Source organism: Blastocystis hominis (assembly GCF_000151665.1).
Source record: "Blastocystis hominis, Singapore isolate B (sub-type 7) whole genome shotgun sequence assembly, scaffold_12".
Lineage (NCBI taxonomy): Eukaryota > Bigyra > Opalinata > Blastocystidae > Blastocystis > Blastocystis hominis.
This window is the reverse complement of record NW_013171819.1, coordinates 137,930-153,492: the sequence shown is the minus strand read 5'-3', so window position 1 is coordinate 153,492 and position 15,563 is coordinate 137,930. Positions and strand designations below refer to the sequence as shown.

Sequence of the window (15,563 nt, the reverse complement as noted above, 5' to 3'; positions counted from 1 at the left end):
AGCAGAGGGCTCGGGGAACCAGGGGATTTGATAGATGACGATGATGGCCAGATGAATGAACGCGTACCACTTGATGAACTTGGCCGCCTTGTTGTTCCGCTGCTTGATCACCGAGGGTTTGAAGAGGAACCACAGCGAGAACGTGAGATACACGAGACTGAAGAGGTTGGTGTTCATCACGGAGGCGAGGAAGATCACGATCAGCATGATGTCGTGCAGCTCGATCGTCATCCACTCCAGCAGAATCTCCAGCGCTGTTCGGCGCTTGCCGTCGCCCGCCTTCTCTTCCTCCGGGCTCTCTGCCAGCGGTAAGCGAAGTCTTGGCGCTCTGGAGAGTGCTCCCATTTCCACTTCCTTCGGGCCCTGTCTCGGACTCGACGCCCTCGAAGAGCTGGAAGAGCTGGAAGGACTCGAAGGACTCGAAGCATCCGCAGCTGGGAGAGCTGGGGTAGCATCCGCAGGAGCCGCCTCATCGATTTCTCGCGGCGTTTCAGGCTTGGTTTCCTTGCTGAGCTGATACTGAACGACGCAGCAGACCATGGTGACCGTGTTGGGAATCATATAGACAGAGGAGATATTGGCAATCATCAGATAGTTGCGAGCCTGACTCTCAAAATTGTCCATGTGCAGCAGCTCGGCGAGTTTGATGTTGTCCGGGAAGAGATACAGCGCGTACTCGAAGAAGAGAAGCACGGCGAGGATGCCAGCGACCACCGGAGCGGCGTGGTAGGACTTGAGATTGCAGGTCATCGGGAAGATCAAGAAGATATTCAGCAAGCTATCGAAACTATCCGTTCCGCCTAGTCCTCAGCTCCATCCCTTCACTCCTCCTACAAGCGATTGTCATCATTCCGATATTGATCAATCGAATAATATCCAGGAGATGCGCATCGATGAACTGGATCAGCTGGGCGTGCAGCAGCAGCAGATTCTTCTTGATTCGCAGCCACAAAATATGCGGCGTCGGAATCTTGTGACTCTCCACGTAGGACTTGAAAATGCGGAACACGAACGGCTGTTTGGTCGCCGTGGCCGCGCGTCGAGTTGTCGTCGTCTCCATCTTCTTCAACCCCTCTTCCTCCTCGGGAGTCAACTCCTCATCGCTATCGATCGCGCCGGACACGATCGCCTGCCGGATCTCCAGCTCCTCGTCGAGCAATCGCTGCTGCTCCTGCGTGTATTCGTCGAGCGACTCGTTCGCCTCGTCCTTGAGTCGCAGGTACATTCCGCGCATCAGCACCGTGGAGAGGCGATACACCTCGCCAAACCGATCCTCCACCAGCAGCTTGCACTCGCGCCTGTCCTCCTCCTGCTTGCTCTCGAGAATCTCCAGCTTCTTCACCAGGCGCGTGCCCATCTTGCTGACCATGCGCGAGCACGCGCCGATCACAATCACCAAGAAGTAGTACACGATGGCGCGGAACACGCCCTTGGCGTACCGCCAGAATTCGGGGTTGTTGATGCTGAGATACTCCTCCGGGTAGCTGTCCGTGGGGACGTACTTGATCATTCCAGCAATCCTAGAAGGTAAAGAAAAGACTCGCAATAGGGTACGTGAAGTAGAGCCATGAGTAATACTGCTCCTCGTTGTCCTTCGAGAAATCGTTCCAAGAGAACTGAGCACAATAACGACACACCACGAAAACGGCCGCGGGAACTGTGTAATACATGTAGATGCCGGACCATCGCGGCGTTCTCTTGATGCAGCAAAACAAGCTCAGCAGGAAGATGGTGAAGAGGATGTAGGACATCGAGTCCTCCTCCACGTAGCTGATCAGCACGACGAATCCAAGCAGCACTTTCGGGAAGTGGTTGTAAAGGAACAACTTCAGAACGGTCGAAAAACGATAATAGTCGCTCAGTTTCTCTTCTTCTTCCTTCTTCTCCTCCTTCTCTTGTTCTTCGGCCCGTCGATGCTTCTGTAGATAGGTGATTCGACTGACTGCGATAAAGATGCGAACGAAGAAATGGAGCAAGTAGAAAAACACTTCGCCCTTCGAGACCGACTGCACGATATCCTTCGAGTAGAACAGACCCAACTCCAGGTCCGTCACGTTATTCAAAATACCCCAATGCAGCCATGGAGCGATCGACTCGAACATGTTCAGATAGCTATACACGAAGAGAATGGCTTCCACGATGATCACCACCCACCAAAGAGCGAAGCTTTCCTTCTGTCCGATGTGCACCACCACGATCAGACACAGGAGGAACAGGGAAATGGCGGTCATGTACGACGGAATGGCCGCCACAATCGTCAGGAAGTAGAGGAAATACAGGATCCACACGGAATTCTTCTACGCGTCACTCTCTCCCCATTCACACTACATAAAAACGCTGGTGCGAATGCTCCTTCTTTTGCGGAGCCCTAGAGAATGAGGCTAGTTGGAGGCCACCTACACGGCGTTGATATGCTTCTCGTAGCAAATCGCCAGATAGTTGAAGCCCGCGAGCGCCATGATGATTCCATTCACCAGCGAGTAGAAGTTGGCCACATTGACGGGCTGGATCATCGAAGGGTCGCGGCCTCCCTTCAATCCGAACAGAGGGAACCAAGAGTAGTCAGTGTCCGTCTACGTCCTGAGAGCTCCATCGCAACGCAACAGTGAAGCAAAGACTAAAGACGATCTTCAGCGCACTGACAATCGCCGAGTAGATCACCTGGATCATCCAGAGATTGCAGTAATTGGCGAAGAAGAAGACGATGAGGAGGATTCCCAGCGTTAAATCGGGAGAGATAATGCAGGTCAGGACGCAGGCGATCAGCACAACGACACGCGTATAGCGATACGCTTTGGCAGGAGACCGCACCTTCAAATAGGCGGGATAACAGACCTTCTTCGCATCCAAATCGCGACTCATCTACCCATCACGCTCCCCCAAAGCGAAATACGATTCCGCACCACCCCATGTAAAAGATAAACACCCAGATGAACCAATTCACGCCTTCGAAATCGGTAAGTCCTCCCAGAAGAAGATAGTAAAGTGTGGGATTTTGCTTAAGATACGACGAGAGACCCGACGACGCGGCGTAGTAATAGAGACCGATCAGCTGCACATAGCTTTGCTTGACTCCTCTCACTCACGGATACACGTTGAGCAGCTTCTGCGTCCCTTGGCGAGGCGAGATGAGCACCTCGTTCTCGATTTGGTGAGCCTTCACGAAGAGCATGTTGAGCGTCGAGCACGCCAGAAGCAGAATCGTCACCACACTGGGATACAGGAAAATCCAGAAGATGATCAGCGCGTTCTGCACGAAAATGCCGACCGGAGAGTTCACGTAGTGGTAAAGGCTATCCCTCAGTCCCATCGATGAAGCGATACAAAATGCGGATCAGACGCAGATTCCCCTCCAAGTTCGTCCGCCAACGCGCTTTCACCTCGGCGGAGAGAGGCTTCTCGGGAGCAGGGCCCTCCGGAATCATCTGGAGAAGCGAGAAGGCGATGAGAAGCAGGATTTTGGAGAGGAGATGCGTGGAGGGGTTGGCAGGACGGACGTAGTTCAAGAAGGGAACGTAGCCGGACCAGAAGGGAGAGGTTTCCCAAATGAGAAAGTCCAGATAATAGAACATGGAGTACACGTCTCTTCCTAGCATGGAGAGGTAGCAGTTCGTAGCCGAATTGGTAAGGGTCCATTTACTAAAGAGAAAGGTGAAGCCAAGCACCAGGGCGATGTGGTACAGGTTTATATCCACAAGGCACGCCAGCACTGAGAATACAAGGGTAAGCACAATGTGGCAGCGAAGAGGAGATGACTCCGTTTCATCGGTCTACAGCTAAAGCGGAGAAGGGAGAGCCCACTAAGTATTTCGTAGCTGCCGCCACAATGATCAGAACAATTGACACAACAAGGACCACAATATCCATAATCAGGCTAGGAACGTATGACTCACCCTCAGCAACCGGGGAAATACCAAGATTAATGTTTCTCTACCTGTCAAACTCCAGCCCTTTCACCTACCAGTTCTTCGATGGAGTTCAACAAGATAGTCCAGACAATTTTAGCCAGAGTTCCAATAATGGCGATAATGGCAGCACCATAGTTGAACCTTTTCAACTTTCTAAATAGAGACTCTAACAGGGAACACAGTGCTATAGTTGTAAAAGCGGAGAAAAGTGTTCTCTGGAATTCGCTTGCTACAAATAGCAGGATACCGTACAAAATCGAGACTATCAGGAGTATCCTACAAAATGAGCGGATTGGGTTCTGCGTTACAGATACATTCGTGCGGTACGCAATTATGAACGTTTCATTGAGTGTGGTTTCCCCGCGGTTTTAAACAAACGTCTCAAACCATAATCTTACAAATACTCCTTCTCTAACTGCTGCACACGGCTCACAAGATTCTTGGCAGTCGTCACCATCGAGTCTTCGGGGTTCAGAGCTTCCAGCTCGCCAAGATATTTGTCCACCTCTTCATCGCTCTTGTGTAAAATGCTTGCGATCACCACCAAATTGCGTAAAATAAAATCGTTTCGTCCGCCCTACCCTAAACCTCCACCATGACTCATACCTTGTTATACTCCTCCAACAAGCCTTCATAGCATTTGTTCGCCTTCTCCAGATCCAATGCACTGCCGCTCTGGCTTCGGAACATGCTCATCAGGTAATTGCTAACCAGCATCGGACTTTCGTTCAGCTTGTCCATGATCTCGCGATAGATGTACGTGCTTTCCTTCATTTTCTCCTCGTCCTACGTGTAAGCCGCTCGCTTCGCCCCTACTCCGTTGCTGTTCATCCAGGTTTTCGCGAGCTGCGTCAGAACGTGATCCTCATCGATCTTGCACATCTGATTGTACACGGCAGCTGCCTTGTCCACGCGGTTCATACGCACCAACGTGTACACCAGCACGGAGAGCTCCTCGATGTTGTCCGCATTCTTTACGACCAGATAGGCATGCTCGTAATCATTCACGTTGTTGTAGATGGTGCACGCAATGATACGGACGAGAGGCGTATTGCACAGCTCCTCGTTGAGAAGTTGAGAAATCGCCTGCACTGCAGATGAACGGTTTTCAGGAGAAGCGAAGAACTGAGCCAAGATCTGGATCGCAGAAAGCTCTGCAGTCTTCGTGGAGCTTCTGCTAATTTCGTCCAGAACCTCCTGCGTCTTTCCAAGACAAATCAAGGAACGGAGTACGAAGTACTTTTTTTCCAGGTCAAGTCCTTCTTCATTAAAATTCAGACGATTTGCCTCCTGGATGCACGTCTAACTCGTAAGTTTCTTACACAACTCCCCACCTCATAGTTCCCAATATAGAACTGACTTCGAACCATGTACAAACGGTCAGGTGCCGACATTTTGACTATTCACTTGAGTTTAGATTTGGGATAATTCGCAAAGTAGCTTCGAAAATTGGAATTGCAGATAAATCGCCTTTTTCCTTCGGAATCTTGTTATAGAGAATTGACTTCGATTTAGCGGAAAATCAACTCATCATTTTGCATCCCACAATGTATCCATTCTATTTTGATGTTTGTTATCATTCACTTTTTTGCTGATGGAGTACAATTATATTTGGGAAGACTGCATAAACAAATTAGATGATCTCGATTATCCCATTGATAATCTCTCAGACGCCGTTCTTCCCGTTTTCCCCTTGAAGGATGATCCTGTCGTTGGACCGTTGGTAATTCAATTAATGACTGACGTAGAAATGCTTTACTGCTTTGTTTGTAGATTCAATCCATGGAAATCACTCTCTCTGAAGGAAAGGCGATGAGCATTCGTTATGGTCTGGATGACTTTCTCGTATTTGCATTCCAGAGAGGGTATTCGTTCATGTTGTTTGAAGATGTAGTTATTTGTTCACTGGAAAAGATGACACTAAAAACTGGCTGCTAGCAATAAACTTTTTGATCGATGAGTTGCAGGTATCGATGAGATTGGACTCTTTTCGCAGATGAATCGTGTGCTCTACTATCGAAGATGCCATGCAAAGCACAGCCTCATCTCCCCTAACAAAAACATCAGTGTGCTCAACGAGAAGGTGGAAACGCTCTGCAATGAAGCAGGTTCCTACAACCCCTCTTCCTCTCTTGAGTCAAATCTGCAATCGGTGTATCAATACGTGGAGCAGAGAAACCCCTATCTGCTGGATCGTTCCGCGTATTCCCCGGAACAAGTTCAAAAGCTTGCGAAGTATGGAGAATTCTGTAATTCTCTGTATCACGATAAAAAGATTATGATGATCCAAGTACATTATTTGACTCATTTCTCCCTCTCCAGCGATTGGACGTCACCATTCAAAGCCTTCTCTGGAACCAAGCTTTCGAGCTGGATACTTCTCTGATCGAGTCGCTTCGAAACGAAATCGATATCACTCACCATTTCGGAGTGGAGGACGTTTTCCAGTCTCGACGGAGCGTATCCATCTGTTTATATTACTGTAAAATCGCTAGTTGCTAAGCCGCGTCTTTAAAGTGAGTTCAGGAACGCGATATTTTAAGGCGAGTTTCCGGAGTAAGCACATTGGCGCGATGCCGGATCGTGGCGGACGCATTGTGCTGGACACAGAGACGCAGACAAGGAAAAACGACTTGACGATGGTTGGTGATGAGGAAGGGTGTTTTATGGGAAGGGAAAACGAACAATGAAGGGAGCGGTGAGCGAGAAGGAGAAGACGAGTCGAGTGAGCGACGGAGCTAACGGAAACGGAAAAGGAAGCGGAAGCGGAAACGGAGAGTTCAGCGAGGCGCAGAAGGTTATTTCGGTCTTTGGGTCGCAGATGCAGAAGGACAATGTGGTGAGAGCGTCAAATACCAACCGACGGATGTGAGTGTGAAGAATGAAAGAAGGGGCGAGAGATAAAAGAAGGAGCAAAGTTGAGTAGTTCGTGCTTGTCATTGTTTGTTCTTGACAATCCCGCGAAGAAAGTCATTTTATTCCACGAATACCATGCAGAGAATTGCTCTTGTTACTGGAGCGGCGATGGGATTTGGCAAGGCCACCGCATCTCATCTCTTGTCAAAGGGGTACATTGTTGCGTGCTGTGACTCTGCCTTTCTACAGCAAATGCCGAGTGATGACTATATTAGTGACTTTGCAACAAAGGGAAATGTAAAGTACTTTGGATTAGATGCTCTGTCTTCGGAAAATGTACACGTATGGGATGGAATTCACTAGTAGATTCAATTTGTACTCGATACGATCAAGGAAACCTATGGATCCGGTCCCCATGTCCTTGTGAACTGTGAGCAATGTATTATGGACGAACCAGTATTGCCCAATAGGATTTGTAATAGATAGATGGTCAGTAAATCCAAAAGAACCCATTCTTTGGACCTTTTTGTCAATGTCCTCAACAAAAATGTGATTGGATATTTCAACATGGTTCGACTCGTATCCCAATCCATGCTCTCCAATGCCAAATTGATGAGCGAGGAACGTGGCGTCATTATCAACACATCAAGGTTTTCCGTGATCGACATTCCTGTTATCAATAGTATTTCTGCAGTCAACGGGTCAGGCGCTCAAGTAGCCTATTCCACAGCCATGGCTGCCATAGCAGGCATGACACTTCCCCTGGCAAGAGGCCTCGGGCGATATGGGATTCGCTGTGTAGGTGTGGAGCCGGGGCTGTTCGAAATTCCCCTCATTCAAGCCTACGAAGACACTGTAAATATACTGAGCAAACTCACTCCCTTTCCGCAACGATTAGGAAAGCCCGAGGAATATGCACAGCTCATCGAGGTAAACCCTAGTCACCGCATGAAGTGTAGCAAATTATCGAAAACCCTATGATTAACGGCTGCAACATCCGAATCGATGGGGGAATACGAGCCTAAGCAATAAGAGAGGATGTTGGTACGACCCTAACACCCCTCGAACCGATAGACCTTCAAGTGAAATCTAGTGAAACCAGGATCGTTTGTTTGTTTGTCAGTCAGTCCACATAAAAATACGAACCCCACTCTCTCTGAAGACCCTTGAATTTGGACGATTGGTCCCTATCTGTATTCCATTTTCCACAAGAGGAGCCATTCGAGCGTTCAATCCATGATCCTTTTTGAACAAAGCAAAGTACAAATTATACTGTCATAAAAATAGTTCTATTGCTTTAGTGTTTTCGAGAAGCCTCAGCTTTGAACTCTTCTTTCTCCTTTTTCGCTTGGATCTTCGCCTGTCTCTGTGTTTCCACTTCTACCATATTCGAACGATCTTTCTACAAGAACTCAGCCACTTTCCCCGAAACAAACTTCTTTGCGGTGGTGGAGGCACTCAATGTAGTCTTCCTTCAGGAGATCGCACTTGTAGGGATTGTCCGTCTCCATCTACTCCCATCAACAAACGGGAACCAGGCTTACCATACAACTCTCAAAGTTCATCCAAAACTTGTAGCATCTTCCTTCCGTTCCGTGAGAACCGTAACCACTCGACATTTTGCCTGATTGTAGAGAAATCAACTATAGGAGATATTGCGAGCCAACGGTTATTTCTGCATTTTAGCAGAGCGGGAATAGTCCCAACTACTGGAATTCCAAATTTCCATTCCTCCGAATTTCGATTGTTCCAAATCAGAAAAGAAAATATGAGTGCAGACGAAAATACTGTGAAGGAGACCCCCCCTGTGACTTTGGCGTGTGGTATCGATTTTGGAACATCAGAAATCGCTGTCGCGGTGTCTTCTGCAGATGCTCCTTTTTCTGCTCAACTTGTCAGAAACTATATGTCAAATGAAACGACGCCTGGAGTAGTCAAAATATATGATAACGCGCGTTCTTATGGTGAAGAAGCGGCTGCCACAGTGACCTCTTGTCCGCAAAACGTGTATTCCCATTTTCCGCTGATATTGGCGAATACAAACAAGGTCAATGAGTTGAAAGAGCGTTACCCCGACCTTTGCTTCTCGGTTCGAGAGGGAGAGCACAACTCTCTTGTGTTGGATGTAACAAACGACTCAAATGTGAAGGAGGTGACACTGACGCACACGATCTCGATGCTGTTCCATTATATTTACAGATTCGTGTCAGAGCAGTATCCCAAGCATGTCGAAAATACTGTCATCGCTGTTCCGAATGAGATCCCTCAGGAAAGTGTGCGTGCTGTTCTGGATGCTGCTGAATTGGCAGGCTTCAAGAACGTGCGTGTCGTTCCCACAAATGCCGCTCAGGCGTACAAGTATGTTTTTTCTATTGGTAGAGTTTATTCCTCCTAGTTATTGTTTCCGATTGAATAACTCGGATCATTTCTCGCAGTCTCCGGAAAGCAGCTATCATGTTCTCTTCGTCGACCAGGGCAGCTGCTTCACCGACCTCTACGTGGTCGAATTCACTTCCAAGAGCAGCAAAATCCTGGGCAGCGTCAGTCGTCAGTTCGGAGCGAAGGACATCGACAACGCTCTCTACACCCACTTCGTTCAGAAACTCGCGAACAAGGTGTCCATCCTTCCCGGCTCCAAGCAGTCCATCCGCCTCATGGACGGTTGCCGTCGCCTCAAGGAAATGCTCAGCGCCGCGGGCAAAGCCGCTCTGACGGTGTACGGCTTAATGGAGGACGAGGACTCTCAGCTCTCCATGACGCGAGCGGAAATGGAAGGGTTGGTGGCGGATCAGATCGCCCGGTTCCGCTCTCTGGTGCAGGAACTGCGCTCGATCTACCCCGGTCCCATCGACGCCATCGAAATGATCGGCGGAGGCAGTCGAATCCCGTTCATGCAGCAGATCGTGAGCGAGGAAATCGGCAAGAACCTGCAGTTCACGGTGGACAGCGCGTCCTGCATCGCGAAGGGCTGCGCGTTGCTCGGCATTGCCGACTCCGCACGCGCCGATTGGACCATGGACGTTCCTTCTCTTCCCTCGACTCCCGCTGACCTCGAAGCAATGAAGCAGATGCGGGAGGTCGAAATGGAGCTGCGAGCTCGCGACGAAGCGCGTGTCGCTCTGGGCGAAGCGCGCAACGCGCTGGAAGAGCTGATCGACCAGACTCGACGCGAGTTGAGCGGGAAATTCGCGAGCTATCTGAAGGAGGAGGAAGTGAACGCGCTGCTGAACGCGGAGGACGACTGGCTGTGGAACGCCGGGGAATCGGCGTCGCTGGAGGAGCTGCGAGAGCATCGGAACCAGTTGGAAGCGACCCTGAAAGAGCGGTTCGGCGCGTTCTACGAGGCGAAGGAGCAGGATCGGCTGAAGATCGAGCGCGAGCTGGAGGAGGAGAGCAAGAAGCGCGAGCTGCAGAGCCAGTCGGATGACGTGAAGCTGCCGTACAGCGCGCGGATGTCGCGAGCGGAGGCGAATAAGAAGGAGGGCACGGAGCTGTTCAAGGAGAAGAACTACGAGATGGCGGTGCAGCGCTATGTGCTTGCAAAGGAGGCGGTTGAGGCGTAGATGCGCGCGTTGGGACACTGCAGCAAGTTCTTCAATCTCTCGCCCGAGCAGAAGCAGACGGTCGCGGAGATGGAGAAGTCGCTGCGGCTGAACTTGGCGCAGTGCTTTATCAAGCTGGAGGCGTGGAAGAAGGCGGAGGATTACTGCACGACGGTGCTGAAGAGCGATCCGCAGAACACCAAGGCGCTCTATCGGAGAGCGTTCTGCTATGACAAGCTCAAGGATGTGGAGAGGTGCAGCAAGGATTTGGAGGCGGTGATGAAGCTGATTCCCGATGATCCCAGCGTGAAGAACCTGGCTGCGCGGAATCAGGCCGCGAAGAAGGCGGTGAACGAGAGGAGGAAGGCGATGGCACAGAAGATGTTTGGGAGATTGTAGGGGTGTTTGTTGAAATCGCGTTGGGTCGGAAGAGGGAGAGTGGTACAATTTCCCAAAACCTTGTTTGATTATGTGCTTGCTATGGCTACTTTTGTTTTTCTATTACATTGCCGTAGTCGTAGATAAGCTAGGGGTGGAAAATACGTTTTTCGGAAGATCTGTCCTGCTGGATGGGTTCCATCACGACGCCGCTCTGGACAAGACCGTTGTTCAATCATTTCCGGTCGTGCATGCAGCGACGAAGGAAATTCACAACAGTCGCGACGTATCGACACAAGCGTTGCGGAGTTGGATATTCTTGGTACAAATCATCTATAGATAATCCTACGAGCCAGTTATTTAGTCCAGGTGAGTATCGATTCGGTTCCTTTCATGTAGTCGACCAAGAGAATGGAAAGACCAAGCGGGAACCAGAATCAATCCCTTCTATACCAAATTATGTAATGCAAACCAATCTGTTCTCTATTTCGAAGACAAGTAGTCTGGAGCCTACTCCGACAGAAAATAGACCAGGCTCTACCTTTGCATCTACTTATCCTACAGTTAGCCAATTGTACAAGCCAACTCTATTATCGCATCCCACACCCAGTGAAAAAGTGTATGTTCCAACAGAAGGTGAAGAAGAAGAAGAAAAAGAAGGCAAGGAACCTGATCGTGAACCTACTACTACTACCCCAACCGTGAGTCAAATGTACCAACCAACTTTATTTTCGCATTCCCGTGTCAGTACCAGTGAAGTTCCCTCTTCTCCAACCCAAAGCATCAAGAATCTGGAGTTCGTGTCTCCCTCAGCAACCAACACAGACGAAGGAGAAGATCTTGATTCTCTTTCCTCCCCTGACGATAGCGAAGACGACGATTCGGATTCTTCTTCTCCCACCGTGAGCCAAATGTGGCAATCGACGGTGTTCGTGCGGCCCAATCCCAGCGACGGGCCGCTCTCCAACGCAGACGGCGACGCGATCTCGTCCGATCGAATGCTCGAACTCGCGAAGTTCAGCCAGCAGCAAGTCCAGAAAAGGGAGAAGAAACGACTCAAGAAGCGACTGGTTCCGCACAGCGCGCCGTCCTTCACGCCCAACCGACTGCCTCGCAACCGGACGACCGCGGGATTCCCTTCGATTTTGCAAGTGCGAGGCGCGTTCTCGACGCGGCAGCGAAGCAGCGTGGCGGTGTATTGGGGCAATCAATACACACACCCCGTGGCGTGGAAGCGAAAACTCCGATATATGGAGTGCTTGATGAACGTGAACGTGACGTACAATCGTCTCCCCGATAATCACACGCTGGTCGTTCTAACAGCCGGAGGCTATGTAGTGTGAAGAGTCTCGTTATGAGGGTAGGGTGTTTCGAAGAAGTTGAAGTACTCGCTGCGTGTGTTGTCTCTGTATAAGAGACAGTTCAATATTCAGGTCGTGATCTTCACGAAGTCGCGAGATATAACGGAGTTTGCGAGGCAGTTTGGGATTGATGTGCTTCCAGAGGCGAAAACGAACGAATATGGATTGCCTTTCATTAATTCGATGCTCGTTACCGCTCGAACTGTCTATTCGGTGAAGCAGATCGTTTACATCAACGCGGACATCATCATCAATCCAGGCACTTTTTCGGTCGCTGCCTTTTTTGATGAGTATTTCGAGAATCAAAAAGTAGAAACAGGGAACCAATGCGATGAATGTGTAGTATGTTATGGTCGGAACCGTCATGAACGTGAAAACATTACCGAAGAATATGAACACGAAATACTTCTCGTCCTATCGAAAGCATTTCTCCCAGCTGAAAGGGACGCTGCGCGATGCGTCGGCGATCGTAGAATGAATGAATCGTTCGGTCTGATGTGCAGGACGTTTTTGTGTTTCCTTCTACGTTTCCCTTCGAGAAAATGTGGAAAGTGGTCGTGGGTCGGTGGTATGTGGACAGCGCGATTCTGGTGTATGCTCATGCTCGCTCGTTTGATGTCGTCGACATTACCTCTCTAGCGTCGATTCATCAGGGATTTGATAGTTCTATGAACCATATGGGGAAGGTGCCTCGAAAGGATTTCTTTTGGAATGCTGCTCATATCAATTCGCACCTGGGTAACACTCAAGGACGGATCACGAGTAACTATTTTATTCGTTGGGTTGTTTTGTGAATATACAATCATGGAGAGGTTTCGTAGAGTGGGGAAATGAGAATCTAGTCGAGGATTGAATAGCGATGATTCAGATCAGTTAGATTAGAATGGCAATAGACTTTCTGTAAGGCTTTTACTGATAGGAGCAACATTGTAGCTATTTGCTGTGTTTTGGTTCTATTTTGTCTCAGTTGACAATACTGAGCGATTGTAGAACATTGGAACCAAAATAGAAGGTATATACCGGATTTCTAGAAACTTCTCGATGCTTCTCGAAGTTTTGTTTGATTGCGGTACATTGTCATTATTTATTTATTTATTTGATTGAACTAAGTTAGTGATAATGAGCATTATATTCCGTGATCCTTTCTTTAATGGTTTCGATGACTTGCTTGTATCGACCTATCCTAGACAGAATGACTTGGATTCTTGGTTTGATGATGGAATTCGACGTGATGTGATTACTCCGTTCAGTGGATTTGGCCGAATGGACATGACAGAGAACGAGAGGGAGTATGAAATGAGTGTGGATCTGCCTGGAATGGACAAGAGTGAAATCAAAATGCATGTTGAAGATAATGGACTTGTGATTGAAGGAGAAAGAAAGAGTGAGAAGAAGGAAGAGAAGGACAAGTACCATTTCTGTGAACGTCACTTTGGTTCTTTCCATCGTGAAGTATCTCTGCCGAAGAATGCGAATGTGGATGGTATAAATGCGATGTATGATAATGGAGTTCTGAAGGTAGTAATTCCCAAGAAGGAGGAGAATGAGGCAGGAAGAAAGCAGATTTGTGTAAACTAAGTGTGTAAATAGTGTTGTAATTTGCTAGCTTTTTGTTTGTTTGAAAATAAGAGAAATTGGGATTTGGTCAAAGAATCCAATAGCCGAGTGAAATGATCTGTGTGGAAAAGGTAATTATCATCGATTGGGGAGTAATGGTTATTCCTAAATTGATGTGGCTTTGAAAAAGACATATTGGAGAAACACTCACTTGATTTTCTTGTGAGAAAAAAGTGGAATTTGTTAGGCAGCTGATCCTGAGTTAAGTGTGTTTCCTTCAGTGCATTTTGAATCGTGAATCATTGAATTGATACAATGTTTTTCCTTCATAGATAAACGATTTTTAGAAAATGACTATTTAAGTCACATTACCTTAGAAGTGAAACCCATTAATACATATATAGAATGAGTATTTTTCATGTTTTCTCGATTTCTGGTTAACTCTTATTATCTTGATTTACTGGTCAAGAGTCACATATTCATTATGAGCTAGAGGCACTTGTGTTGTTGTTTCTAAATCATTCAGATCAGTTAGAGTGTTGCATTACACAATATAGCAAAATCACACTATCACTAATTCAGTAAAAGTCGAGAAATCCAAATTCGAATAATCAGGAAATAATGAACTTCTTTTGGAATTGCCAAAATACAGGCTTTCACAGAAAAGAATATTTCTCAGATCTTTGTATTATGGTTAACAATTTTGATTGTATTCATATAGATAAATTATAATAATATAGATTCGTCAAAACAACCCAGAGAATCAAGGTATTTACTCAACGACTACATTACCTCTCAAAAGAAGAAGATTTCCATTAATGGAGTCGATTATGAAGTCACTCTATATCAAGGAGATCATTCCAATGAATATTTGTTGAGTGAAATGAAAAATGGGAAAATTGAAGGTCGTTGCCAATTATTCAATCGTGGAATCTTGAGTCTTGCATGGATGATGAAAAATGGTAAACGAATTGGTGGAGTGACAGAATATAAGAATGGTAAAGCATTACAAAAAGAAAACTGGGATTCAATCGTTGGAAATGATGGAGATCGAAGAATAATCGAAAATAGTAAAGAAGGATTGATCATGACAATTCGATGTAAGCGTAAAGGTGAAAATGATGAAGAGAATGATAATGATGATGATATGGTGATATATCGAGGTGGATTTGATGAAGAAATGAATCGAGATGGTTATGGAATCGAATATGATATGGAAAATGATGGTAAAGAGAAGATTGAAGGATATTGGTCGAAAGACAAATTGATTCGAATGATTCGTGAATTCGATGCTGAAAATAACCAAATGATCGAATATGCTGAAAACAATGATGAGAATGGAAATGATGAAATACTGAATCGAATTCCAATCTATATAGGAGGATATAGTGTGGAAAATGGTAAATATGTACGAAATGGGTTGGGATATTTGATTGATGAAGCCAGTGGAACAGCAATTCGTGAAAGTGAATGGGAACATGGTTTAGAGAAGGAAGGTGGAATCGACTTGTATGAAGGTTGGTATGTGAAAGGATTGAGTGAAAGTATTCGAAGTGTATTGAAGAATGAAAAACCATGTGAAATGAAAACTGAACTAATTGTAAGTGTTCCTGCCAAACGAATTGAAGTGAACAATAGTTCTGAATTGAATGAAATGGATTTGAAAGTAACAGAATTGGTGATATGTTCGTATAGTTGTAATGATCTGAATGAATTGAAAGTGAATCGATTCAAATGGTTGGAATCAATCGAAATCGGGGATTATAGTTTTAGATCAGTGCAAACATTCCAAATCGATGGATTGAATCGATTGAAAACTATTAAAATCGGAATATATTCATTTACGCAGAAAAAGTATGGAAATAACAAGTGGAAATCATTCCATATACTGAATTGTGAATCATTGGAATCCATTCAAATTGGTGAATGGAGTTTCAGTGATTATGCTGGCGACTTTGAAT

The 15,563-nt window shown here is 46.9% G+C and overlaps 7 protein-coding genes; 5 read left to right on the top strand and 2 right to left on the bottom strand.

Annotated features, from left to right (window-relative positions):
* Positions 1 to 4,508: 4,508 nt before the first annotated feature.
* Positions 4,509 to 5,212, bottom strand: GSBLH_T00001579001 (uncharacterized protein; the record flags this gene model as incomplete). XM_013040004.1 has 2 exons in its annotated part: positions 4,725 to 5,212; positions 4,509 to 4,694 (listed from the first exon to the last, which is right to left on the bottom strand). The coding sequence occupies exons 1-2, from the start codon at positions 4,788 to 4,790 to the stop codon at positions 4,509 to 4,511; spliced, it is 252 nt and encodes an 83-aa protein (XP_012895458.1). The 5' UTR covers positions 4,791 to 5,212.
* Positions 5,213 to 5,502: 290 nt separating this feature from the next.
* Positions 5,503 to 6,844, top strand: GSBLH_T00001578001 (uncharacterized protein; the record flags this gene model as incomplete). XM_013040003.1 has 4 exons in its annotated part: positions 5,503 to 5,652; positions 5,682 to 5,773; positions 5,803 to 5,875; positions 5,905 to 6,844. The coding sequence occupies 4 exons, from the start codon at positions 5,503 to 5,505 to the stop codon at positions 6,292 to 6,294; spliced, it is 705 nt and encodes a 234-aa protein (XP_012895457.1). The 3' UTR covers positions 6,295 to 6,844.
* A 406-nt stretch (positions 6,845 to 7,250) lies between these two features.
* On the top strand, positions 7,251 to 7,745 carry GSBLH_T00001577001 (3-hydroxyacyl-CoA dehydrogenase; the record flags this gene model as incomplete). The annotated part of the gene is made up of 1 exon (XM_013040002.1): positions 7,251 to 7,745. The coding sequence occupies one exon, from the start codon at positions 7,251 to 7,253 to the stop codon at positions 7,743 to 7,745; it is 495 nt and encodes a 164-aa protein (XP_012895456.1).
* Positions 7,746 to 8,025: 280 nt separating this feature from the next.
* On the bottom strand, positions 8,026 to 8,383 carry GSBLH_T00001576001 (uncharacterized protein; the record flags this gene model as incomplete). XM_013040001.1 has 3 exons in its annotated part: positions 8,026 to 8,166; positions 8,201 to 8,275; positions 8,309 to 8,383. 3 exons carry the CDS (start codon positions 8,381 to 8,383, stop codon positions 8,062 to 8,064), a joined length of 255 nt encoding a protein of 84 aa, XP_012895455.1. The 3' UTR covers positions 8,026 to 8,061.
* A 606-nt stretch (positions 8,384 to 8,989) lies between these two features.
* On the top strand, positions 8,990 to 10,705 carry GSBLH_T00001575001 (uncharacterized protein; the record flags this gene model as incomplete). Its single annotated transcript, XM_013040000.1, has 2 exons — positions 8,990 to 10,297; positions 10,328 to 10,705. The coding sequence occupies 2 exons, from the start codon at positions 8,990 to 8,992 to the stop codon at positions 10,703 to 10,705; spliced, it is 1,686 nt and encodes a 561-aa protein (XP_012895454.1).
* A 689-nt stretch (positions 10,706 to 11,394) lies between these two features.
* GSBLH_T00006294001 (uncharacterized protein) lies at positions 11,395 to 12,839 on the top strand (the record flags this gene model as incomplete). Its single annotated transcript, XM_013039999.1, has 4 exons — positions 11,395 to 12,018; positions 12,049 to 12,354; positions 12,389 to 12,514; positions 12,549 to 12,839. The coding sequence occupies 4 exons, from the start codon at positions 11,395 to 11,397 to the stop codon at positions 12,837 to 12,839; spliced, it is 1,347 nt and encodes a 448-aa protein (XP_012895453.1).
* Positions 12,840 to 13,164: 325 nt separating this feature from the next.
* GSBLH_T00001574001 (uncharacterized protein) lies at positions 13,165 to 13,652 on the top strand (the record flags this gene model as incomplete). XM_013039998.1 has 1 exon in its annotated part: positions 13,165 to 13,652. One exon carries the CDS (start codon positions 13,165 to 13,167, stop codon positions 13,621 to 13,623), a length of 459 nt encoding a protein of 152 aa, XP_012895452.1. The 3' UTR covers positions 13,624 to 13,652.
* Positions 13,653 to 15,563: the final 1,911 nt, after the last annotated feature.